Source organism: Citrus clementina, unplaced genomic scaffold (assembly GCF_000493195.1).
Source record: "Citrus clementina cultivar Clemenules unplaced genomic scaffold, Citrus_clementina_v1.0 scaffold_6, whole genome shotgun sequence".
In the NCBI taxonomy this organism is placed as follows: domain Eukaryota; kingdom Viridiplantae; phylum Streptophyta; class Magnoliopsida; order Sapindales; family Rutaceae; genus Citrus; species Citrus x clementina.
The window spans coordinates 15,338,044-15,364,425 of NW_006262139.1; the positions used below are offsets into that span (position 1 = coordinate 15,338,044).

At 33.7% G+C, this 26,382-nt stretch overlaps 4 protein-coding genes across 5 annotated transcripts; 1 reads left to right on the forward strand and 3 right to left on the reverse strand.

The window, feature by feature from the left end:
• Positions 1 to 3,312: 3,312 nt before the first annotated feature.
• Positions 3,313 to 5,349, reverse strand: LOC18038921. The gene is made up of 3 exons (XM_006429192.2): positions 5,111 to 5,349; positions 4,653 to 4,979; positions 3,313 to 3,762 (listed from the first exon to the last, which is right to left on the reverse strand). Exons 1-3 carry the CDS (start codon positions 5,175 to 5,177, stop codon positions 3,581 to 3,583), a joined length of 576 nt encoding a protein of 191 aa, XP_006429255.1. The 5' UTR covers positions 5,178 to 5,349; the 3' UTR covers positions 3,313 to 3,580.
• A 2,677-nt stretch (positions 5,350 to 8,026) lies between these two features.
• On the forward strand, positions 8,027 to 10,329 carry LOC18038922 (fructose-1,6-bisphosphatase, chloroplastic). Its single transcript, XM_006429193.2, has 4 exons — positions 8,027 to 8,664; positions 9,042 to 9,266; positions 9,366 to 9,872; positions 9,958 to 10,329. Exons 1-4 carry the CDS (start codon positions 8,227 to 8,229, stop codon positions 10,027 to 10,029), a joined length of 1,242 nt encoding a protein of 413 aa, XP_006429256.1. The 5' UTR covers positions 8,027 to 8,226; the 3' UTR covers positions 10,030 to 10,329.
• A 17-nt stretch (positions 10,330 to 10,346) lies between these two features.
• LOC18038855 lies at positions 10,347 to 13,353 on the reverse strand. 2 transcript variants are annotated; one of them, XM_024182801.1, is made up of 7 exons: positions 13,030 to 13,353; positions 12,658 to 12,865; positions 11,919 to 12,089; positions 11,128 to 11,797; positions 10,913 to 11,019; positions 10,773 to 10,835; positions 10,347 to 10,660 (listed from the first exon to the last, which is right to left on the reverse strand). In XM_024182801.1, the coding sequence occupies exons 1-7, from the start codon at positions 13,204 to 13,206 to the stop codon at positions 10,620 to 10,622; spliced, it is 1,437 nt and encodes a 478-aa protein (XP_024038569.1). In that variant the 5' UTR covers positions 13,207 to 13,353; the 3' UTR covers positions 10,347 to 10,619. The 2 variants fall into 2 exon arrangements, with proteins under 2 accessions (XP_024038569.1, XP_024038568.1); XM_024182800.1 differs by having other exon boundaries at positions 12,658 to 12,922.
• A 3,366-nt stretch (positions 13,354 to 16,719) lies between these two features.
• Positions 16,720 to 19,430, reverse strand: LOC18038856 (laccase-7). The gene is made up of 6 exons (XM_006429195.2): positions 19,140 to 19,430; positions 18,807 to 18,958; positions 18,465 to 18,709; positions 18,230 to 18,364; positions 17,189 to 18,142; positions 16,720 to 17,022 (listed from the first exon to the last, which is right to left on the reverse strand). Exons 1-6 carry the CDS (start codon positions 19,230 to 19,232, stop codon positions 16,892 to 16,894), a joined length of 1,710 nt encoding a protein of 569 aa, XP_006429258.1. The 5' UTR covers positions 19,233 to 19,430; the 3' UTR covers positions 16,720 to 16,891.
• Positions 19,431 to 26,382: the final 6,952 nt, after the last annotated feature.

A 26,382-nucleotide genomic window follows, 5' to 3' on the forward strand; every position in this document is an offset into this window, starting at 1 on the left:
TTGTTTTGCCAGGCTTTCTTTGGAGGTTAATTATCACCCAGATTTTCATGTGCGCAAGCATAGAACCTGGTTTGAACTTTTAGGGGGTGTTTGGCCCCCCTCGTTAGCACTCGTTGCATTAGCAAGCTTAGGTTATATTCCAATTTAATCAGTATGTAATAAGCTCTAATTTTTATGGTGATCTTTTTCTTTCCATGAAACATATAGTTTTCCATATTTTAGCCCATGTTTTTCATTCATAATATCATATTGTTTTTGTGTTCATTAGGTCTCTTCATTCCATAATAATTTAGAATGTATAACACATATATTTTGTCTTAGAGTTTTGCGCCAATTATTCTTATGCAAGATTTATCTAGTATACTTTACAAGATAGAGCTATTATAAGATTTTTTTTTTTTTTGAGATCCCTTGTTCTGTGCTCTTTTAATTTTTTTCATTTGAAAAGTGAATACTTTTTTTTTTATAAACAATGATAATCGTGTAAGCATAATTTAATGTCTTTTATCATTTTTTTAACTGTAATATTGCTAATTTCTTAGCGACACTTCTTCAAATTCATAATTTTAATTGATACTGAATTTTACATTTTAATATGTGATTCTTTATTATATTTCTTGGCAGTTACATTGTTTGTCTAATTGTAGGAATGGGATGGTCTAATGCAATCTAATTTTGCTTTGGAACAACAACAGCATACATCAAGGCAAGAACTAAGTCATGCATTGTACCAGGTAATAGCACTTGAGGCTATGCCTGCTATATTGGACATTTAGTTTATATGATACATATCATCTGTTTGGTTGTATTGATGTACATATTGTATTGTGCTAGCTGAAGTTAATGGAAATATGAGGTTGCTGCTAAATAATTTGATTTTATAGATAATTAGTTTATAGGCTTGTTGTTATCTCTATAAAATGTATTTATCCAGAAAATACGCATTGAGCCTTAGCAAATTTCGTTTTTTCTTCCTCTAATGAAATACACATTTACATTTTATGTCTTCTTCTCTTTGACCATAGTACAAATTGTAATTAAATCATTACTTGAGCAGCTCACTGACCTTAGCATATTGATTTGTCCTCAACATGATGTTTCTTGTCGTGTAATTACTGGACTAAAAAGGAAAAGGATGAAGCATGATCATCACATGTGCAATCTAAAAGATAAATAATGCCTGCAGCATCAATTGCAGTTACATCTTATACTACTCTTAGTAGTGGGAAAATAGGTTCTTTCTCCCTGTAGTTTTAGGTTTACTTTTGTTTTAGCATCCCTCGGATTTACCTTTTACTTATTTATTATCTCATTCGATATCTTAGCCCTTAAGGATGAGGATGTGGCCCTGCTGGATAAAAAATACATGCTGGAATTACTTCTGCCATTATTGCTAAGTTGACAAACCATAATGCAACTCTTTTACAACAGCAGAAAGAGCAGCAGCTACTCTTTATTAATGTGGACGATTTTGGTCATACAAGTTTCATCTGTGACTTTAACCTTGTTTGATGCTGGAATTAGAGTGCTATTGGAAGATGGTATTGGTGCTGGAAGTTTTGCTGGAGTCTTGCTAGAAGTCTTGTTGTTGGAAAATTTTCATTTAGAAGTTTTGTTGGGTAATTTGGCTTGGTGGCTGGAATTTGAATTGCTTTTCTTGGAGTTTAATTGGGATTTAAGTATTGTTTTATATTTTAGTTCTTTTTTATTTGAGATGTCTTATTATGTATTGGTGGTGATGACATTGAATGCTAGATGTATTTGTTCTTAAATTAATTTGTTGGATTGAATGGAGGTTAATTAATATTAATTGCTTTTAGTTTTTTTGACGATATTCATTTTTTATAATTAATTAAATTTGTAATCAAGAATTCACAAATAAATTATAATCATAATATATTTTTTAAAAAAATTAACTTTATGACGGGAAATACCCATCATAACATTTGTCATAAAAAAATTTCTACCAAAATTTAATAATAAATTTACAAATGACAATTTAATTTTCCGCCAAAAATAAAAAAAATGGCGGTAAAATTTCTACCAATAATAAATTTAATTTCCCGCTAATAATAAATTCAAATTTAATTATTTTTTATATTAAAATATTGTGTGACAGATATATGACGGTAAAATACTATTATGAATTTATGACGGAAAATATTCTGTCATAAATTAATGACAGTGACATAGATGACGGATGAACTATCTGTCATGCACCCTTTTTTATGACAATTATTTCCCGTCATCTATTACTTGTTTTCTTGTAGTGGATGTGAGTTAGTAAAAGTATTGGATTATTTTAAAAACAAATATAGAGTAATATGTAAAGGAATCCTAATTACTAGAATCCAAATTCAAGTAGTTAAGAGGTTAATAGAAGAAGTCTAAAATTTATAAGATAAATAAAGAGAACTAAAGAAATAGAAGGTGTTAAAAGAAATAAATAGTTGTCTTTATTCTTTCTTCCGTTTGTTTAGCAGCACTCTAATATTAATGACATCACGGTGATTAAATAATAATGTAATTTAAAAAATATCAATAAGTAACAAGTATCAAAAATAAAAATTCATTAATATATTCAATACATTAATAATTGATCTCGACGTGTTTTCATATGTTAAAAAATTTAAAAAATAAACTTATCATCAAGAATACAAAATAATCTTTTTCTATATGTGCAATAATAATATTACTCAATTATTAATCTCTAATCTAATTTCACAGACGATTTTTCTCAAAATTCATAGTTGAAAATGTATTTTACTATTGTAGTTGTGACAATTAGTAAAATTAATGCTAATGTTATCAATAAATAAATTAATTAATACAATTTATCTTTTTTAGTATTAACTATTTTTCTTGTTAGCCTATCAATCTCTTTCAATTTTAAAAATTTGTTATTAGAACCCACATGTGTAATGTAAACATCAAATTGAATTTTAAGTGTCAGAAGATTCATTGAAGAAAAATCATTTTGATAAACTCAATAAGATAAAATAATTTTTTTTTTATGTGAGGAGAGTTAGCGTGCAACGAATTTCAAAATAATAATTTTTTTGTAGGTTGGAAGTTAAAGATAAATACTTAATATTTCAGTTATTTTTAAATTTTAATAGGTATTTTTATGATAATTGAGATAAATATTAAATTAAATTTATAAATTTTAAAAAGTTAGAGGGGGCTTGAACCCCCACTCCTAACGTGGCACCGCCTATGCCATCACCTATATATGTATATATTAAAGACGTTTATAAACATCCCAAATCCCGTATTTGTGCACATATGCATATTCATGTATGATAATTGATATGTGCGTAAGAAATGAAACTCTTTATTACAAAAAAGATAACCAACAAAATCACTCTGGAAAAGGATAAAATGAATAAAAAGAAAACAATTAAACTCAAATTCACTCTAACTCTCTCAAATTGTTCTGCCAAATAAATAAATATGATTCCTCAATGATATACCACACACCCTTTTAACGAGAATGATTTTGTTGAAACGATGTACACAACGTGACAGCATGCCTATATATATATATATATATATATGCATTACAGCAGTGGTGCTAAATTTATGCTGGAGACGGAGCTGGAGCACCGATGAAGATTTTTCTTGATTTGGAAAAGCCAACGGGGGAAGAAGCAGGAGCGGTGGCAAGGCTGACGGTGCCGTCACCGCCGGAGCTCAAAAGCTGAAGCATTGAACGGTGAGGGTTGCTGCGGGTAGCCTGGCAAATGTCAGGCAAGTATGCTCCTGCGTGAACCAACACCACGTTCATATTAAGTTACATGCAGCGATCCCATGATCATGTATACAAACAGCGTTATTGCACGTTGACTTTATTAAATTAGAAAAAGAAACTCGTATAAAAGGAATATATATTATAAGCCATGCGACGTGTCATGCAACTTTGTGACAGGAGAAATAATTCTTTGACTGATGGAGAAGAAAAAATGTCTCAAGCAAAGGGTTTATAAGAGAACTCTTTAATTAATGTGTAAACTTAAAGAGAAAACAAAAAGCAAAAGCTAGATGTGGTGTTTGAAGGATATGTTTTATGCTCACAAAAGCTAAATTCTTTCTTTTTTAATATTTAATAAGTCTAAATTCTAGATTTTCCCAAAAGCCGTCTCCCCAAATATCTTTAATTAGTCGGTAAATATAAACAAACCATTTAAAAATCTCTTTCTAGAAGGTGTTTGATTTGTATTTTGACCATACAAATTGTAAGATTCGACGTTATCAAACTCGTCAAATTTCGCTAGAAATTAGAAAATTACATTTTCAATTTCTTTCTTCTTTTTTTTTTCCTTCTAAGTCGGTAGTTGAAAAGGTCTTAGAAGAAATTTGATGTATATTGACCATGTAAATTCAAAGATTTGACATTAACTATTTGATATGTCAAATATTTCTAGAACAATTTTGTTTTTTGTTTTTCGGAATGGTAAACTTAAGACATAATTAAACCCAACTACTAATTGTAACCCATGTCACAATTAACATAGTTCATTGATCTTATTATTGCCATCGACCATGAATAGACTTGGCAACCAATAATTTTTTTTCCTCCGTATTTGTAAAATTTGTCCGATTTTAATTGATCATAATGAAAAATGAAGAGTTGATAAAATGAATGTTCATACCTTCACCGGCGGCCAAGTTAAAGTAGAGGTCAACAATGTTAGGGCACTTCTGGTAACAAGCCGGCGAGCAAAGCTTGGAAGCGAATTCAGGCTCAAGGAGAGCGTCCGATGAAATCCCAACGGCGTTCCTATCAACACCACAAGCTTTCACGCATCGATCTGTCTCAATGTAATCCGCCATTTTTTCAACAACAACGTCCGATGTCTTGCACAAAAATTCTAGGCTTCCGTCTTTGGTCGTGTAAGTCTCCAGCAAACACCTCTTCCCAGAAGACGCAATTGAAAATGCACAAACATTCTTTGGCAAAGACTCGCACTCAATCTCAGCTGCAGAACAACGAACCGAAAATTAAAAAGAGAAAAAAGAAAATGTAAATACCCATTTGCCCTCACGCCCTGCACAGGACGTACAACCAAACAATAAAATCATAACATGCATATATAAATGTAAACATTACCTAGAGCTGCATGGAGAAAGAGGGAGGAGAGGAATAGAACAAATGACAATCTAAGTGAAGAGGCCATGAATGCAATTATTTTTTCTTTTTCTGATTTTAGGGTTTTTGAACAATGAAGATGAAGAAACAATTAAGAAAGTAAATGGGATCTGTGAGAGAGAGTGTTTTGAGGAGTTTGCGGATATATAGAGGAGAGATGTGTACCAAGAAAAGGTTCGTGGTTTCTATATATAATGACATGTGGGAACGGCTTAAGGTTTCCTTTTATAAGCTTGCGTATTTGTGTGATTTGTGTGCGTAGAGATGTTAGATGGAATTAAATTAATTAGTAAATGAAGGACGCGTTTGGTGGGTTCATTTACGAATCTCTTGGACTTTTCTGTGGAGCCCATGTTCGATGTTTTTGTTACTTACTATTTTTAAAAACCTTTTTTTTTCTTTTTTCTTCTTTTGATTTAGTTTACTATATACTAGTCAAATCTGGGTTGATATATTATATTGTGTTTTCTCATTGACGACTGCTAAAGACGTGTTTGAATGGCTCGCACGTTACTGTATCGAGAAGGTTCTCAACATTTGAATCATATTCTCTTATAATTAACCCGTGTGACAATTATAATTTGAATTATTCAAATTTCAGCATGTAGTACATAACCAAAATAAAGAAAGGAAAAAAAAAACTTAATTTAATGTTGTAAGTACCACATTTCCGCATTGTATTGCTAATATTATTAAACAAGAAGTCAAGAATATCGGTTAATTAATTGGATTATTAAAGTAAGAATTTCAATAAACATCTCTATTTTAGTAATAACTCCTCAATTTGAAGCTGAATTAATTTAATGATCAAATGGACAAAAAAAAAAGATTAATCGAAAATTCTTCCAAAATAAAAGAGTTGTTAGGTCGATTATTATTTATTCAATACAAAAATATCATAAAAATTTGGAGAGGTGGTTAAGTTTTTGCGTGGCCTAAGGGAAAGGTGCGCCCCAACCTGTGTCGGATGGAATATAGAAAATTAAGCAGAAGCCAACTCATTGACAAAGGGGATTGATGGGTCAACTCACCGCGTCTTTAAAACTGTAAGGTGCCCGTAGGTTTCCTTGTTTGCATCAGAAGTAAACTAAGCTTCGGTCGCAGTTCCACATGTCGAATTGCGTATGTGGTGACAAATCAAAATGCAACAGGAAAGTCCCAACAGTTCGTCCGCAATTTTGGTGGCGGCATTGATTGAAAGAAAAGAAGCTTCTTCGAGCCCTCTCTGCCTTAACTATGCATGTTCTTGCAGTTTCTGTCACGCAACATGACCAAGTCTTCGGTCTCCACCGTGCTAATGTCATCCTTGGTAGTTATTAATTTTATATATATATTAATTTTTCGTTCTACAATCTTAAAGCGCGAAAAAAATTTTAAAAAAAAATTAAAATCGTGAGATTTTAAATACTTAAAATTTAAAGCGCTTAAACTGCACAATTTATGTATTTTTCTGAATTTTTTCACACTTAAAAATTTTTGATTGAAACATCTATATATATATATATATATATATGATTCAATTCAAGATCCTGAATTTATTAACGTCCGACAAGGTTATTAAACTCTATAGTTTAATAATGTAATGACATTATATTGTTAAACCGTAAAGTTTAATAATTTTTTCAAACTTTAATAAAGTCCAAAATCCTCAACCAGGTCAGCACTCTATGTTACATTAATCTTCTTAGTTAACCATTTGTATTATTAAACTAATTCCTTCAATTAGAGGATTTTTTGGCCATGCCGAGTTCAGGTAACCATAATTTTAAATTGAAACAAAGTTAATAACAATTGTAGAGAAATAATTGACCGCTATACATTTTACAATAGTCTTTTTGCTTACGTAATTGCAATTCATCTGCTTTTACCAGCTGTCTTTGTTCAATAGATATGCCTGAACAAGTACGAAAATTCATTTACGAGTCAACGACAGATGTACTAATTAATATTACACACATACGTAAAACATTAATTGGTTTTTTTTTTTTTTTTTTTAACACGGATAATAACAATCAAAGTTTACTGGGACAACTCTAAAAATCTAAGGGATCAATCTAGATCATCAATGTCTAAAGAATCAACCTAGATCACTTAGAACATTTTTATTACGATACAACCTAGAAATATTCTATTCTTATTGTAAAAACCGTGGACCTCACCAATATTCAAAGTCAAAAAATATATCAACTTCCACAGTCTACCATCACACGATCACATATTTTTTCATATATATAAATATATATGTGAAATAATAAGATATTTCGTACGAAATTATATAGAAAAAGTCACGTCACCTAAGGGTGGGTAAATTCAGATCCAGATAAATTTAATCAAATTTTAGATTAATTAAGTTGGAAAAAACATAACTTAAATTCAATCTGAACATATAATCTGATCCGAGATAATTCAAATTGGGTCGGGTTGGATCAAAATTTTGTATTTATATATACTTTGATTTCTTTGAATTTTCCGATCGAATTTGACCCGATCTGATCATAATCTAACCAGCTCAGGTTGGCCAAAATCCAACCAATCGGATTAGACTCTTCATTCGAATCCAATCCGAATCCAAATTTTCTAGATCGAATTGGTCTGGATCAGTTCGGGTCGAGTCATTTGCACACCCCTACCATCACCTTCAACAAAATAAATCTTTTTTATGGGAAACGGAAATTAGGCCGACTCTTGTCAAACTATGGGCTTGGACCATGATGTATTCCTGTGATGGCCCAAAGACATAGTGATCTTTTTGGACTCGATAACAACAAAGCGGGCATATAATTTTTACCAACTCAGGCCACAACTTCATGTGGCGCCACGCATCTTTCCACTTGCAGTTTGTAAATACTCGAGTCTCGTTTCTGTTGAACACTCCGCATTACAGAATGAACCATGGTCACAAAATCAAAATCAACTGTGAAAGAGAGATAAGTGGGGCCATCATTAACAGAAATAGGTTGCCAGCCTCACAATCCCATGCTCGGCTTACACAACTCAATCCAATCAGCAACATATTGCTTGTAACAGAGCATAACAATATCATCAGCTAGCAAGAAAGCAGAAAGCAGAGGGCCAAAATGGTTGCAGCAGCAGCGACAGCATCATCACAGCTTCTCTTTTCAAGCTCTCACTCTTTCTCTCGGCTCTCTCCTTACCAAATATGTGTCTTCGACTCCAAAGCACTCGTGTCGTCATGTCCCAGCAACGTTTTGAAGAGAAGACATGTTGGTGTTGCTGCTGGGGTTCGGTGCATGGCTGTTGGGACAACATCGGAGGTTGCAACCAAGAAGAGAAGTTCGTATGAGATTGAAACGCTGACAAACTGGCTGTTGAAGCAAGAACAGTCTGGCGTTATTGATGCTGAGCTCACTATTGTGCTTTCCAGCATTTCAACGGCGTGCAAGCAGATTGCTTCTTTGGTGCAAAGAGCTGCCATTTCCAACTTGACTGGAATTCAGGGTGCTGTCAATGTTCAAGGCGAGGACCAGAAGAAGCTCGACGTCGTTTCAAATGAGGTCAGTAACCACTCGGTCCAAATACTTTTGCAGAATTTTAATCTGCGGCTAAATTACTAACTGTGAACTGTCAAGTTTTGCAGTTTTACTTGATGGGTATTCTTAAAATACATAGTTTTGCAGTTTTCTTTGATGGGCATTCTTAGAATACTTGTGACATGATCAAAATGATTTCATTTAAGTTACTTCAGCTGCTGTACTTCGAAAATGAAGTTGAATCAAAATTTATACAACTGAGTAGTTTGTCTTAATTCATATTGAGTAGTGATCCTGTAATTAGCTTCTTAGGTTCATAGTACGGCGTGATTTGTTAAGCATTACTACTTCAAATGAGCAGAATGCTATCAGATGGAAAGTTGACTGTTTTGCACTTGCAGGTGTTCTCAAACTGTTTGAGATCAAGTGGGCGAACCGGGATTATAGCGTCAGAGGAAGAGGATGTACCAGTGGCGGTAGAAGAGAGCTACTCTGGAAACTATATTGTAGTTTTTGATCCACTTGATGGATCATCCAACATTGATGCTGCAGTGTCTACTGGATCCATCTTTGGCATATACAGCCCAAATGATGAGTGTCTTGCCGATATTGGTGATGATCCTACTGTGAGTTTCATGCTTCTGTCATTTCATTGTAATACTAAACAGAAAAATGAAGTCTGATAGTAAATTACTTCCATTTTTTTCAATTTTGATACATTGCAGCTGGGCAACACTGAACTAAGGTGTGTAGTGAACGTGTGCCAGCCAGGAAGCAACCTTCTTGCTGCAGGCTATTGCATGTATTCAAGCTCTGTAATCTTTGTGATAACTTTAGGCAACGGTGTCTTTGCATTCACCCTGGATCCCATGTATGGAGAATTTGTTTTGACACAAGAGAACATTCAGATACCCAAAACCGGAAAGATCTATGCTTTTAATGAAGGGAACTACCAGCTTTGGGATGACAAGTTGAAGAAGTACATTGACGATCTTAAGGATCCAGGACCCAGCGGCAAGCCCTATTCTGCTAGGTACATTGGTAGCTTGGTTGGTGATTTCCATCGAACTCTGCTCTACGGCGGCATTTATGGCTATCCAAGAGACAAGAAGAGCAAGAATGGAAAGCTGAGGCTCTTGTATGAATGTGCACCAATGAGCTTCATAGTGGAACAAGCAGGAGGCAAAGGATCTGATGGCCATCAAAGAGTACTTGACATTCAACCTACTGAGGTGAAAACAATCTCATAACCATGAGCTTGTGCAATTTTATTAGGTAACTGGTTACTAAGATGCTTTAGTTGCTTTCTTTTGACAGATTCACCAGCGTATTCCACTGTACATTGGAAGCCAGGAGGAAGTGGAGAAATTGGAGAAGTATTTGGCTTAAATCTAATGTAATAGCAAAGAGAATTATTTCATGTTAGTGTCCCAAGAATTACACTAAATTGGAAATATTTCGTGGAAGTTTTGTGTATATTATCCAATTATCAATGTGATACAAATTGAACTTAACTCTTCAACCATCATCAATGTCGCTAAATGAAGAACATTATGAGGATGTATTGTTGGAAAGTGTAATCTAAAGTAAAGGGGAAGCAAATTAATTGTATCAACCTCTTCCCATAACTATGTAAGCTTTTTTCCCTTGTATTTTCAGTCCAAAATTTACTCTACTTCATCCAAGCACAGTGATATAAGAAATTAGCATTTAGAATAATTCTCCACCAATGATACAAGTGGACAAATACAATTTCAGGCACGACTGTACTATGTTCCACCCAAATTTTTCAAAGCAAACCTCCATGGGCATCCTAAAGATGTTAAGCATTGATTAGAAACTTACATGTAACCTAAGAGAAAAATGTATGAGAATGACAGCGGAAACAATGTCAGCCTAGGAGTCATCTCTGCAGTAAGTTCTGTACTGATACCATGTCAGACTATGAGTCGCCTTTATCTTCAAGATTGCTTTCATGCTCAACAATTTTGCTGATCGAAAGAATTCTTGCAGCCTTTTGCTGAAATTACAAATCAGAGGAAGCATAATCAAAGCAATGAAGTGATAAGTTTAGCCCCAGTGACAAAAAGACAAGAAAAGAAAAATTGAAAAGAAAAGGTTGACAAATTTACCAGGACTTAAAATCCTTATACATTTAGTTATGGACTTTACTGAAGTCAGGGTATTATCAGGGCCTGTAAAATAAACCGTTCAATATGATGACAAAATAATGCAATAAATAAAATCATATCCAATAAGTGAGTATAATTACCTTCAGCATTTATATCTTTTCCTGCAACTACTTCTGTTACTGTCGATGAATACTCAGACACAATTTGATCAACCCCCATATTGGCATTCCCAGATTCATGAGATGTTCTACACATATGCAATACAGAATAAATTGTCAGATGTAACTTAGTATGTTGTGAATATAGTAGGGATATATAGAATTTTTCACTATGCAATAGGAGAAAGAAAACACACCCTGAATCATTGTTCATGGATGCACTCAAAGAAGGCTGGCTAGGACGGCCAATTCCTTCATAATCAAGATCTAAATCAACTAACAGCTCAGAGAAGGAAAAGTTAGGTCCGAGAGCATCTAAATTAGGAAAATCCATGTCAAAAATGTCAGCTTCCTTGTCAGAATCAGATGTTGAAATCTCATTAACAATAGGTGTATCCGAGTTCACGGCCTCATCAGAACCATCAAAATCTAGCCTCCCTTTTACATGATCCCTCTTACTCAGCCTTGTCAAGTTTGTCTTCAGTGGCGAGGAAGAGGAAATGCAATGGTTCCTCTCCATTGTGTAGACTGTCATTTGTTTGTATGGGCTCACTGTAACTCTCTCCGATGAAATGACAGTGCAGTTAGTAGGAGTTATCTCTTGAGGAGTAGTATTGGCACTTGAATTAGCAACGAAAGAATTTCCCAATGGAGATTTATCTGCTTGAGAGGAAACTGGCTGTGGTGGGGTCTTGGGGCCAGAGGAATTGGTAGGAGTGGGAATTGAACCCTGATTGAACAAACTCTTTGCAACACTGGATCCTTGAATGAGTGATCCATTGGGCGAACGGTTGTGAGGTGATAACTCGACCACAGAGGAAGACTGGGCAGTATCCTGATTAGAGACTTTACTCTTTGATTGTGTTGCTGGATTGAAAAAAAAAATGCAAGAACAAACAAGTGTGTTACCATTCCAAAATAGAGATATTTTTAAGTAACAAACGCTACAAGGACATAAATTGAATGCTTGATTTTGGAATAAACTTACCTTTGTTTGACAAATTCTTGGAGGCTATCTTACTGCAAGATTTCTTTGAAGCTGGTGGGGCGGCGTCCAACAGAACCTTTGAACCTGCTCTCTTCCTTGTTAATGGGCAATTTGACAAATTGGATGGCACGGACATTGGCACAACAGTTGGTGTGTTGTGCACAACATAACCTGTTAAGAAATCACCAATGGATCAGTTTCAAACACATGAATTGTTTTTCACTTATGAACACTACAAAGCGGAAAGAACGTGAATCCATGCATTCCTCTTAATGATCCAACAAGAAACAAGAAAAATCATCATGATGACTCAAAATAGGCCATGAAATTGAAACTTTATCAAGATTAATGCTGCTCACAGCTAAAAAATGCCACAAGCATAATTAACAAAGATATCATCAACACTCACAATAAACTCAAGAATGTCAATCAATACTTGTTTTATAATAAAACCTTAAACACAAGTCAAAGTAATATCCCATAAAACCATTGTTCTGTTGTTGGTTATTTACAGTTTAGATTTTCATTCTTGAGCTTGTCTTTCGAATCAAATGCAAAATTAAGCAATTAGTCATGAAACCAATTAAACATGTCAAATCATAATTTTAAATCACGCATAGATATGGAAAAACAACCAGATCTGCACAAATGAAACAAAACCCTCAGAATCCACTAGATGGGACAAATGAAACAAGTCAAATCATAAAGTTCAATCAATGTAAAATTGAAAGTTAAGTACCAGGCGAGGATCCACTAGATGGGACAGAATGAGGAACAACAACCGTCGGTTGTGCTGGCCTTGCAACTGGGGCCTGAATCATCGGCGGCGTAGAAGAACTCGCGTTGTAAGCGTTCATAACATCTTGCATACCGTATAAAAGCGCCTGGACCCTGAATTTTTCTTGATCCAATCGAGCCCTCTCCTGTTCTAACATCACCTTCTGCTCCTTCAAACATACATACTCATTCAGCATCGCCGCCAGACTCAGCAAACTCTTCGGAGCCTTCGCAGAAAAATAAATAAATAATTAGCCACAAGCCCAATTACACATGCCTTAATCCCCTAATTAAACTATTAATAATAATAATAATAATAATCCTTCATGGGTACCTCGTGAACAGGAGATTTTGAGATGAGAGAAGAGGCTTCAGTTCTGAAGACGGAGCGAGTCTCCGGGAAGTTGTTATCGGAGAGATAGCGGTCAACGATGAATGCGACTTGCATCGGAGTGACCTTGCCTTTCCCGAAGATATTGTCCGGTTTTTTAGATCTGTTCTGTTTTCCCATTATTGGAAGATGTGATTTTTGTGAAGACAAATGAAACGGAAAATGCAGAATGCATGAGAATTCAAGAAGGAGATGGAGGAGGAGATTGTGAAGAAATAGAAATCGAGATTCAGAATTTGGAGGATGCGCGAAGGGAAAGCGCGGGAGCTTTTGAATATTTTGGAGGAAAAAAACTGATCAAGGGAAGTGGGACTTTATAACTTTATTTATTAATTGCGAGTTTTAGCGGTTGGCTTGGATTTGTTTTTAGCTGCGCGGGAAAATTGATCAAACGTTTTTTAGGCGGTGAAGATTAAGCGGTAAATCTTTATTGATTTTTCTCTTTTTTTTTTCATTTATTAATCAAATTTCCTTTACGATATTTACAGTATATTATTATATATGGAATAAATTAAGTTTTAAATACAAGATAATCCATTGTTTCATTTTATGATCCTAATCTTTAAAGGCTTTTCATAGGGAAATTTTAAATGATGAATTCAACTTAAAATTTATTATCTTCGTAAATTATGTTAATTTTCGAGATTATCACTCTTAGGATATTATCGAATGTGACAATAATTCATTTACGACCAATTTAGTCATATATATATATAGTAGTTTTCTGGTCAGGAATTTTAAAGTGCGGGAAAGTTTTAAAACCACACGACTTTAAAGTCTTACAGTTTTAAGCCTTTAAAACTATGCAGTTTTAAAGGTTTCCTGCACTTTTCCGTACTTTAAAATTCCTAACTAGAATATTTATATATATATATATGTGTGTGTGTATGTATGTATGTATATGTATATGTATGTATGTATGTATGCACACACATATATAGGAAAATATAACTTTAATTTATTCAACAGAATTAAATGAATGCAGTCAAAATTTCTGTTGGGAAATAATCCAACCAAACAACAGTTTCGTATCCTTCTAAAGTTGACTTAGTTAAAGAGTGAATATTTACATTACAAGATCCAAGAACATGTTGGACGTAAACAGTCTCAGAATCCTTAATCTTGTCATGGATTTATGATATAACTTAAAAAATCTATGTCTTACTACCTTTCATGTTGTTAGTCAAATCAACAACCATTTGGGAATCAGTTTCAATACATATTGAAGCTAAACTGTACTTTTAGCCACTTGTAAGCCCAATTTTCAATTTTTAATTTACGTATGAGCAAAGGTGGCCAATGGGCCAAACGGCACGGGCACGACACGTGTCTGTACAGCACGGCACGGCACGCATGTGGCTTGTGTCGGGCTTAGATTTTAGGCACACGAGTCTTAAAAGTACGACACGATTAGAGATGGGCTAAAGCACGACACGTAAAAAAGCACGCAATAAGTACGTTTTATTTTTTAATGAAAGTAAACTTAAAATTTTATAATTTTATAAATAACTTGAAATTGAATCTTTTAATATCTTTTATTGGCTCAAGTTTTTTAAATTTATTTAATTCTTAGTTTCAAAAAAATTATAATTGATTTATGTTTATAATTTATTAAATAAATAATTGATATCATGATTTTAATAAATAAAATTATAAATATAATGATTTTATAAATATGTATTAATATTATTATAAACTATGATATATGACTCTACGTAATTCCAAGTTAACAATTAAGTTAACCCTTAAAAAAATTATTATTATTGTTATTGTTAAGTGCTAAAAAAGAATTCTAATACCATAGAGTCAAACTTAGCAACTAATATTACATTCTCTTATTATTATTAATTTATTATTATTGAATATGGACTTGAGTTTTGAATTTTTTATTCTATTAAATTAAAATAAAGGCATATGGATCCAAAAAAAATACATAAGCTTGAAAAAAATAAGACAACAACTTGACATACGCTCTTAAAAAAATAAAAAACGCTTAGTGGGCTATTTTTCCTAGGCACGGCACGGCACGTGTGCCGGGTTGGCACAGTATGGCACAGCACGAAATGAATAGTGAGCACGGTACGGCACGAGCACGAGCACGCGTGGGCTTCCTTTGATGGGCCTGGGCCGGCACGGCACGGCCCGTTGGCCATCTCTACGTATGAGTAAATATTTATGACCATTTTTGTCTCTCAATTAGGAAAATATAATTTTCATTCATTCAACAGCGTGAATATATTCATGATTTATGTTGAGAAAGAATTCAACTAAACTATAGTTTCCCATCTTTATAAATTTAATTTAGCTATAAACTGGATAATTGCATGACAAGATCTAAGGGCATGTTCAATTTTAACAATATGGAAATCCTAAATCTTGTCCTATGTTTATAATATAATCCAAAAAATTTATGCATTTTTATCCATCTAGTTGTTAATTAATTCGATTAGCCACTATATTTGTGAATTAATTTCAATAATGATTGAAGCTAAGCCTGCAATTTCGGCATCCTGTAAACATTGGTTCGTACCTTTTCAACTGCTGCATAAGAGATAAATATTTATGATTGTTTTGGTCTTTCAAATTGTCAATCTTTAACCCAGTGAGATAAAAAATTATTCAAGAAAAATCTCAAATAAAGCCTCGTTGCTAAATAATGAGAAAAATTTACCTATCTAACCACTTTCATAATTTTTTTTTTATGAAAACCAAGCATAAACAAAATTTCTTACCATAATAGTCGCTCATTTTGGACCAAATTACCCTTAACAATCCTGCTGAAAGTTGGTGATCAATTTTGTTGGCAAACAAAACAAATCCGCACATAGGCCTTGATGTCAAAACTCACCATCACCCAAATCGCTTAATCAGCATCACCAAATCACCTAAATCACCCATCATAGCCCTCAACATCACCATCACAGTCCCCATTGACAAAAACGTAAGGACCAGCTTCGAATCAAATGTACGGCTCCCTCACACTATCACAATAAGTTTCAATTGATCATGATTGTTGGATTATTATTGATAGACGAGCAACATTGGAATAATTTATTGGCACGAACAATTCAAAATTTTCTTAAAATTAATATTTGTAAAATATGACACATTGAGTTTTTGTTAAAATGCCTCTAAGAATTTTTTTTTCAATTATCCCAATAAATTTGCTGAGTTATGCCCTCAATTCTTGAATACCAAAAGAACTTATTATGGTGAATTTTATACCTATGAAAAATTTTTAACTCTTTTTGAAATCGTATGTTGAACAACTCTCATGGCTGATAGCAAGAGTTGAACATGAACAACTCTTCCCAACTCTCATAAGCGATGGTGGGTGCATGATAGCCATCGCAACTTCGCGGGCAATAAAAGCAATCGCCTGGGATAGCGACCATTCTTCGAGAGAGGTGTTTCAAGGATAATTTGCTCCAAAATGAGTTATGTGGCTATTATTGGTAAGAAATTTTATTACATATTTAGTTTCGATAATAATTTTATGAAAGTGACTAGACAGGCAAGTTTGCCACAAATAAGTGGAATTTCAATGAAGATACTAAAAAAGAAATACAAAGGAATGATGTATATTAAAAACAAATAACCAAACAATATTATTTCAAAAAAAAAAATGAACTTAGCACAACGGAGCTGATACAACAAATTGAGTATTACAACAATTTTTAATTAAAAACTTCAGAAATTTCCAAAACTGCAACAAAACTAATGAAAGTGACCTTAACAATTGCAAAATATTGATGAGATCAAATCAATCACCCGCCACAATGTTTTACTTGATTAATTCTTACTTCTAACAGTGGGGAAGATCGGCCGGTGGAGGAGGCAACCTAGTCGCCGGCGTCGGTCCATTTTCAACAACGAAAGCGGTGGCTAGACCCCACGGCAGGTGCACGTCCAGATGGCAATGCACGAGCCAAACACCTGTACAATATATTCACATTATTTCGACTCTTCAAAGATCAGTTTGACTTCACTTTCATACTCATTATATTCATGCATGCTAAAACCTACAGCTAATATATAATCAATTAATCTCATAATATATGTCATAATTTAAAAAAAAAAATGTAACGCAAAATTTAGGAACCTGGGTTGTTGGCTTGGAATCTGATAACAGCCCATCCACCTACTGGCACAGCAATGGTGTTACGCCTTTGTGGGTTCACGAGATTGAACTTTTTGCTGTCTCTTGCAGCGTTATAATTTCCAAATCCTTGAGCCAATACATGAAAGTCAAAGCCATGAATGTGTATGGGATGATTCTCCACGGCGATCAACGCTGTGTTCTGCAGGACGATCTCCACCGTCGAATTGAACTTCAATGTCTTGACACTCGTTAATTTTGGAGCAAACAGCAGTGACGTGTTGTTGCTGACGTTAGGGTTTGTGTAGTCAAATTTGAGTGGAGGGTTGTTGGGGAAATTGGGGGTGTAGATTCCGCCCACGTTGAAGAAAAATGCTTGTAACAAAGACAAACTTGTGGGGAACTGGAATGAGTGATTGTTCATGCTAGCAGAGAATCGCTGCCCGTTTGGACCCTGACACGTGGCGTTTGCTGCACAACGATCAAGTGCTAATCCAACGGTTACAAACATATGTTCATCCACCTGACGAGGCACTGGGACCCATTGAGGTCCATCTGTCAATCCAGTCAAATTACTGTAAAACTTGTGAGCCGTTGGGGTGTCATTGAAAGCTGGCAGGGCCGGCATTAGGGGGTTAGCTGATGACGCGGCACCATCATAGACCACAATCCCTCTGGTGGTAGTGTTATCGAACGGTATCTGGGGCGCGCTAGCATAAGCTCTAGCAGCCATATAATAAGAACCCACTGGCTGGTCGGCTTTTAGCAAAACATCCGTCGTCTGGCCAGGGGCAATGACGACAACGTCAGTGACGTAGGGATCAGTGTAGGAAGCGTCGACGGAGACAACTGTAAACTTGTGATTGGCTATCTTGAAGAAGAGCTGGTTATTGAGTGCAGCATTGATGATACGTAGCAGATATGTCTTCCCTTCCACCACCTTAAGCTTGTATATTTCTGCCAAGATTAAGAACATTTAATGTATTTAACATATGGACACAATAAATGAAATCTTGACGCGTGTATTTTTGTGTGTATACTTACGATTTGGATTTTGAGAGCAGGGATAGAGGTCTCCAGGCTTGCCATTAATAGTGTAAGCATCAGAAATATTAGGAGCTCCACCAGTAATTTGTGCTTGGTTTTCAACATCCACAACATTAGCATTCCACCACTCTCCTGCAATTAGGTTAATTTACGTGTCAAATTATCAATTATCATCAACTTAAATATAAATTATTAATGATTAGTAATACTTTATATGGATATATATACCCACCGAGCAAAATGGGAACTTCTTTGTCGGGTTTAGGGTATGGATACTCGTGACCAGATTTAGGGCGGATGATAAGGGCACCATACACGGTGGCACGAAGCAATGACACGTGACCATGCCACCAAAGGGTTCCTTCCTGATTGATGACATTAAATTTGTAAGTGTAGCTACGTCCAGGTGTTATTGGACATTGAGTTATCATGTTTGGTCCATCTGCCCAGGGGCTGAGTAACTGAAATATTCCATGCCTACATAAACGATTTTCATTCGAATTAGGCAGGTTAAACAAACAAAATTATATTGCTTAGCACGTAATTAGGATTAAATCAATATATATATAATTACCAGTGAATGGTGATGTTATAAGGTGACTCGTTGAAGACTTGAACAACCAGAGTGTCGCCCTCATGAACGCGTATCGTTGGACCAGGGAGGCGTCCGTTAACTGCCGTTATCACCCGCTGCCTGCACAGCCGCCCAATCGTCAAGTTTTTCACCTGATGACAAAATTAACAACCGTTATGATTAGCCTACGAGGGTAACTCACGTGTCATTTGCTTCTACTTATGTATAATAATAACAGATCAAACGTTTGCTGTTTTGTGTTGCATGCATGCACTCACTGCAAAAGTGCATTATAAATATAAAAGATTCTGAAAAGAGTATAAAGGAGTTTACATGGAACGAGTGCTCCACGATTGCAGCAGAAGCCAATGTGGAAGAAACTATAAGGACTGAAGCAAATGCTAGCAAAAGCATCGAGCGCTCCATATTTGAAAGCAAATATGGTTAGCTACAAAATTAAGCTCAAAAGAATATGAAGAATGTAGAGAAGCTTATACAGATAATTAATGAAGGAATGAGGAAGCTAAGCAGGGATGATACAGGCAAGGAGAATGCGAGCTCTATTTATATAGAAACCACTTGTTCTTCTTCCACGAACATGACCCTAAATTTTTCACATAAAATATATTTCATTCTTCCTATGAATCTCAACTGTTGTATCTACACTTGGATAATATAAAATTGAGCTCCTGGCATAATTGTTTGACTTTGTTGCGTGATATCCTAGTTAACCAATCGATGAGGATTCACTCATTCACATTCACATTCACATTATGGGCACTTAATGAGTTAATTAGAAGATGCTTCGTTATCCAACTGTTTAGATAGGTTTGGCCATCAAAGTATACATAAATTATACATTAAGTCTCAATAGATTAAATTTTTAAAATAAAGTAAAGGATAAATTAAAAGATAAAAATTACATATTTCAGTACAATATATTTTATAATGTAATATATTAAAATATGTATTTTTTTATTTTTCAACTTGTCCCTTAATTAATTTATTAAAATAAGAGATTTTTTTTTATTGTAAAATTACTCATTTTAGATTTTTTAGATTGTGTCTCAGCATATGTGTTTTTGTACAATAGAGGTCAATTAATTATTATTGTATATTTATAACACATTTCTTATATCGATTCATCTAATCATTACGCTTACACTCTCTATTCGAGAATTATAAACGATCTATTTTTCTTGGCCACAATAAATGATATTTTTTTTTTCTTCATTTAATTCCTTCTGCCAAATTAATGAATTTTCGTTTGCAATCCATGGTAATTACTAGTTACTTGTTGATAAATCTCGAATCTATGAAGGTTCGTTTAGGGGAACGAATATATTTTAGTGACTAAAAATGTCTTATTCAAGATCGTTATTTTTGTCCAAACAGCTCTCAACCTACCATAAACGTTTTAGTTATATTTTCTATTCTGTAGACAATAATGATTTGATTAGGTTGAGAAAACGTTTTGGAGTTGTACTCTTCGTTATCTGTTAGGTAGATTCTGACTAAATATTAATTTTTTTTTCGCATATAGATGAAAGTTGGTCGCTTGCCTTTGGCTTCCACGATTAGTCATGGAATCTATGCACTCCAATCTTTCTTCAGTGTGTATTGGGCACGTAACATGTTGAGTTTAATGCTATCCAATTAAAACGATCATTTTTTAGTTAATAAAAAATCATTTGGCTCAAAAACTTAAATTGTTACATAATAATTGAGAAAAACTCACGATGCTATAAAACTATTGCTCTTTTTTTTTTGGGTTAAATATCTCACACGATTGAGTATTTAACTTGGGTTAAATATATAAGACTTGGATAACCTTCAACTTTTGAACTAAATTTTAGGTTGGGTTAGGCCTAAAGGCTTCTATATGTGGTATCAGAGCTAAACTTATGTATGAGTGGGCCTACACTATCTTATCACGTGACAATGACCTATATATGGTATCAGAGTTAAACTCATATATGAGTGGGCCCACACTATATTATCACATGATAAGGACTAGTCAAAAGGACCGAGGAGAGTGTTAGGAAAAAATTTCCCACATTAATTGAATATTAAATTTAAGTATACTTGAACAACCCTCAACTCTTGAACTAACTTTTGAGTTAAGTTAGCCCATAGACTTCACATTAATATTTGGGTCAGACTTCTACATTTATAAGCAAAAAGTTCCACATTAGTATATAGAATAAAATCTAATACATTAGTATTTAGAATAAAATCTAATACGCACCATTATTAGAGGATGAAATTAAAACAGGGAAAAAAATTGGTCGTTGATCAGCTCTGTACTTGAGGGTGGATGAGTTATTTAAACAATCAAACATTAGTCACATAGAATTGGTAAACCACTTAACGGTATATTTATTTTCAGTACCAAACAATTCAGTCATCACATTTGATGTTGATTGATGCACTAGCTTTACATGAGTTCACGAGAGAACCGAGCTACAAAAACAATTATTTATAAAATAAAATAAAATAGGATGCCCCTTTTGGTCATCTAGCTAGTTGAGAACAAAGTTCAGCTTTATAAGAAACCACCAACGACAATATTTTATAATGCCCCATAATCTATTTTGCTTTTGAGCAGCTCATTGGTGATTGGGTATTGTTTTTCTTCAATGATACTCTTATTAATTCTTCCATTGATCTACCTGTGAACCAAACGAACCAACTTCAAATAATATTGGTAAAAGAAAGATGGAAGTAGTGCGAACAATCTATTAATGGAGCCTATCATTTTCTGTAAAGAAATTTTTTAATTTATTGTGCTTCATATCTATAACGAGTTTTTTTTATTGTTGTTCTGAATGAGCAGTCGGCTTTATTTCTCGACTCAGAACGAATGTGTTTCCTCTTGATCGAGGATTTTCTATTAATTGATGCATTCGACTTCACCTTCCTTGGGAGATAATTGAGCGCGTGCGTTTTAACAGTTCTGGTAGCTAAAATAACGAGAGTCGTATGCCAAATTTATGAATAAATTGAATTGATGCAGGGTGTTTGATACAAAACCGCTCAGTAGCGAAATTGATGCAAGTGAATCACTTAAAATTTTGACAAGATCTAGGGTCAATAATTTTGAACAATTCAATGATAGAATTACTAATTAAAGTAGAATTTAATTATGGTTATTCTTTCACCATTGAATTTTTGAAATCAGTCAAAATTTTAAGTCAAATTTAAGCTAGAATTACTTAAACCGTTTCAGTTTTGAAAATACCTAAAATAAAACTAAACTCTCTTTGCTTTTATCGCCATAAATATAGCGCGTCAGATTTTATTGATTTTATTGCCAAGTGGTTCGACACTGCCCTCATGATTCTAGTCCCCATAAGAGGACTCAATATTCTCCTTCCCAAATTATGTAATTGGGCGGAAGTAGACATTTCTTCCAATGATTTTGGTGGCGCTAGAAAATAAATCTTTTTTTATATTAGTGAGGGTATACGTTTAGGCTCTATTATAATATATTTGATTTAGAGTCGTCGCAGCGAATTTTTAATTATAAATATTAGTAGAATTTTGAAGGTGCATTTACTTCTTAAATTGAGGAATCATAATTAGAGATGGTAAAATTCGGGTCCGGGTTTGGGTCCCGGTTTAACCATTCCGGTTTCGGATCCGGATATGAACCCATATATTTTTACTCCTGGTCCGGTCCAAGCTCAACCAGAAAAAATCTGGGTTTCCAGATTCCGAGTTTAGAACCCGGATGCTTGCTAAATAGATACGATTTTCTCTCTCTCTCTGCTGTGAATTCCTCCTTACATCTTTAACCTATTACCAACAACAATGGAAAATAATGCAAAATCAAATAACTATAAATAAATTCAAAGACAATAGAGCATACAAAATTCAATTTTCAAACAAAATGATGACAAATTAGGCTTTGTGGGGTTAAGCCAAGAAAAGCCGAAAAGGAGAGGAATGGGTTTTGGTCTTCAAAATCATGTATGTTGTTCAAGCCATTGTTCTCATCTCCACTTTTGCTTTCTTCTTCCTTTGCCGCGGCTGCACTTCTAATCTCATTTTCTTCTTCCTTTGCTGGTTGGTTTTTTATTTTGTATTCTTTAATTAATTTTTTAATTCTTTTTTCATCGATCTTCTTCGCCTCTGATGATGATGAACATGAACACAGCAAGGTAGCGAAGCAATGGTGAGTGGCGACGATGATTTGATGAAGAGAAGGGCTGAACGGAGAGAAAATGGTTTGGCTTGATGATGATTTGATGAAGAGAAGGGAGAGAGTGGAAATGTTTGGCAGCGGCGGTGAATTAGGGCAAGGCTATTTTTTTTTATTTTTTAATTTATATTAAATAAAGATGTTTGGGTCTGGGTTCCGGATTTACGGGTTCACCCAAACCTGGAACCGGACCCGAATACATCCGGATTGATAAAATTCAATCCGGATTTAATTTGTTCCGGTACGGGTTGAACCCGGACCGGATTTTCCGAGTTCGTCCAGGTCCGGGTTAAATTGTCATCCCTAATCATAATGGGTAATCCAAATTATTAATTGTGTTTACTCACTAAAAACAATAAGAAGTGTGAATGAGAATCTCATCCCCATGGGGATGATGGAAATGAAAGTGAAGGAATGGAAGTAGGGATTAAATTGACACCTTTACCCTTAGAGAAAATTAAATATTGTTTTACCTATTATTATTATTATTACTAATTGTAGTAATAGTGTTGTGAAAATTTTAATATACTCACAAGCGCACGAATCTAGAAATAGAATCGTGGTAGCAAGGTCAATTCCACAGGGATTGTTATAAATTGAAAAGTCTAATTTAAATCTAAAATTAATATTAATTCTAACCTAGTTGACCAAATTGAGTTTCTAAGAAAATTAAACCAATTAAACTAAGGAAGCAATTAAAATAAAGGAGAATTCAATAAGATAAGAATTACTAAGGTTTCAGAATCCACCACTATTCAACTAGTAATTATCTAATTATTAATTAATCCTCAATTTTAGAGTGACAACTCGAAATCAATCTATGTCATCTCATGGATATAACAATTAAGCCCAAGTAATTAAATCTAATGTAGGTTCTTTTTCTGCTTAATAATATGACATCTAAGCATCCCATGTAAACATATTGAATAACAAAGTGTCAAAGTTTCCTAAGCACTCCATGTAAATAATTTAATGAAAGACATAGAATCAAAGATAATCATGTATAAACTTTATAAATCCAAGCATAAATTTAATCGAATATAAATCCTAACAATCAATAATGCATGACAGAATTGATGAAAAGATTTTATTAACATCCAATTAATCATGTGAAATAAAAACCATAATCATTAAAGAACATATATAGGGAATTAAATAAATAAAAAGATAATTATTTCATTGAATAGGGTTTCGTCCTTAACCTCAATATAAGAAAATTAGTTAGACATACTTGAATTGAGAGCAACAAAATAAATAAAACCAGCCATGGAAACCGAACTACTGCTACTGCTCTTCGTCCCGCGGCTGCTCCTTTCTTCCTCTGGCGGCTACTCTCTTGCCTTTATATAATGTTACTGACTTGCTTAATCCTTATTGGATTCTAATTGCATTAATTCTTCACAACTTGTCATAAGTCAAAGCCATCCACCGACTTATAAAGCCCACTCACCAAGCCCTTTTTAAATTATTTCCTTACTAAACTTTGAAAGCTAAGCACACATTAGACACAAAAGCAAAAGACCAATTAATGACTTCTTCTTTTAATGCCCAGCACATGCACTCCAAATTGTCAAATCTTTGCTTTCCAAATGCATGTCCACCGTTAATCTTTTGAAGGGATTGACTTCCAATTTTAGTCTTATTGACTTCCAAATTTGAACTTCCTCATGCCCTTTTTATCCTTAATCTTCAATTAATTCCCAATTCAATTAATTAAAAATAACAAATAAAATTAACTAGCAAATATACAATAAAGGGTAAAATATGTATATAAATTATGCTCATCAAATACCAATAATAACAGCTAGTTTATTTTGAAGATTATAGTATTATACTTAAAATTATAATAAACAAGTATATTTTGTTAACTTATATGTATAATGATTTTAATGATAACAAACAAGTTTTAAATTGAAAAGTCTGAAACATTGTTAATTGGATCATTAATAAAATCTAAGAAAATGGTGAACTGTTTATTAGAAAATGGAAAACCGATAGCATTCCAGAGAGCAATATTTCGATAACGGTAAATCGTTTACGAATAACGGTAATCTGATTGCATTCCAGAGAGCACGTTTCAGATAACGGCAAACTGTTTATTGATAATGGTAAACCGATTGCATTCCAGAGAGCAAATTTCAATTAATGGCAAACTACTTTTGAGAACGATAAACCGATAACAGTCCAGAGAGCAATCATCTTGCAAACAGTAAACCGTTTATGTAAAACGGATAACCGATATCTTTGGATATGATTCTGGATCCATAACGGTAATCCGACATCTTGATAACGGCAATCCAATAATTTGAATTTTGGCACAACGGTCACTTGGTCAAGTCAAAACGGCAATCCGATTGTGTGCAGAAAGTTAACAATTGCTAGTTTTCAACTCCATCTATAAAATTGTTCAATCAAATTCAAATAAAAAGAGATCCAACCGTTATCATTGATCCTGCTATTGAGTACACATCTATTATTGAGCTTCAACCTTGATTTTATTTTATTTTATTCTCACATTGAGCTATCATTTGTAATCAAACATATTGTGTGAGAGAAAATTTACTTGTAATCTTTATTTTTGAGTGATTATAAGTGTTGTGATACACTTGGGTTAAGAGATTGAAAATAATCTCTTGTTGTAAAGGTTTATTGACATCTTGGAAGTCAATTGTAAGAGTAGTTAAAGCCTTGGAGGTTTGCTTAATAAAATCCTCAAGTCCGGCGAGCTTGGAGGCATGGGCGTAGGCACGGTTGGCCGAACTATGTAAAAATCTCTTGTTTTCTCTCTCTCTCTTACCTTACCTTTTTTATTTTTGATTGCACATTTATTTGTTTATTTCGAAATTGATTGCTTTGTTTAAAATTTCATTTAGTTTCTTAGTTGATTAAATTTTTAGAAACTCAATTCACCCCCTCTTGGGTTGCTTAGTTAATATTTCATATTTTTCCCTTAAAATGTCTAGATATTTTTTATTTACTGTAAAATATATAATTTTAACTAAGGACATTATGGTAACTTATAACAATCTATTCTGATTACAAGATAAAGTAAACATATTAATGAAAATACAGTTCATTCCAATTCCTATGATTAATGTAAACAATTTATTCTGATTTTCATTCCTCATTTCGATTTCAATCTATTTTAATTGTAACTCATTTTAATTCTAACTTGTTCTTCATGGGAAGCAAATGCACAATTATTGTAATGTTTAAATATTAGTGCTTCGAAAAAAAATTATTGAGAAATAATAAAAATAAAACCCAAACATAGATTTCATCAAATACCGGTAATAAATTCTTAAACATCAAAACATTAAAATGACTTTTGTCTATACCATTATTAGATCTTAATTTGATTTGACTATCAAG

Excerpts from the sequence above, each read along its gene's own strand:
- LOC18038855 (XM_024182800.1), bottom strand. The coding sequence starts at position 13,206 with ATGGGAAAACAGAACAGATCTAAAAAACCGGACAATATCTTCGGGAAA. Across the intron at positions 12,090-12,657 it reads ATCTAGTGGATCCTCGCCTG|GTTATGTTGTGCACAACACA; the intron begins GTACTTAACTTT and ends ATTTCTTAACAG. Across the intron at positions 11,798-11,918 it reads CAAGAATTTGTCAAACAAAG|CAACACAATCAAAGAGTAAA; the intron begins GTAAGTTTATTC and ends TTTTCAATCCAG.
- LOC18038922 (XM_006429193.2), top strand. The coding sequence starts at position 8,227 with ATGGTTGCAGCAGCAGCGACAGCATCATCACAGCTTCTCTTTTCAAGC. Across the intron at positions 8,665-9,041 it reads TCGACGTCGTTTCAAATGAG|GTGTTCTCAAACTGTTTGAG; the intron begins GTCAGTAACCAC and ends TTGCACTTGCAG. Across the intron at positions 9,267-9,365 it reads ATATTGGTGATGATCCTACT|CTGGGCAACACTGAACTAAG; the intron begins GTGAGTTTCATG and ends GATACATTGCAG.
- LOC18038856 (XM_006429195.2), bottom strand. The coding sequence starts at position 19,232 with ATGGAGCGCTCGATGCTTTTGCTAGCATTTGCTTCAGTCCTTATAGTT. Across the intron at positions 18,959-19,139 it reads TCGTGGAGCACTCGTTCCAT|GTGAAAAACTTGACGATTGG; the intron begins GTAAACTCCTTT and ends TTTTGTCATCAG. Across the intron at positions 18,365-18,464 it reads AGAAGTTCCCATTTTGCTCG|GAGAGTGGTGGAATGCTAAT; the intron begins GTGGGTATATAT and ends ACCTAATTGCAG.
- LOC18038921 (XM_006429192.2), bottom strand. The coding sequence starts at position 5,177 with ATGGCCTCTTCACTTAGATTGTCATTTGTTCTATTCCTCTCCTCCCTC. Across the intron at positions 4,980-5,110 it reads CTTTCTCCATGCAGCTCTAG|CTGAGATTGAGTGCGAGTCT; the intron begins GTAATGTTTACA and ends GTTGTTCTGCAG. Across the intron at positions 3,763-4,652 it reads TAACTTGGCCGCCGGTGAAG|GAGCATACTTGCCTGACATT; the intron begins GTATGAACATTC and ends TGGTTCACGCAG.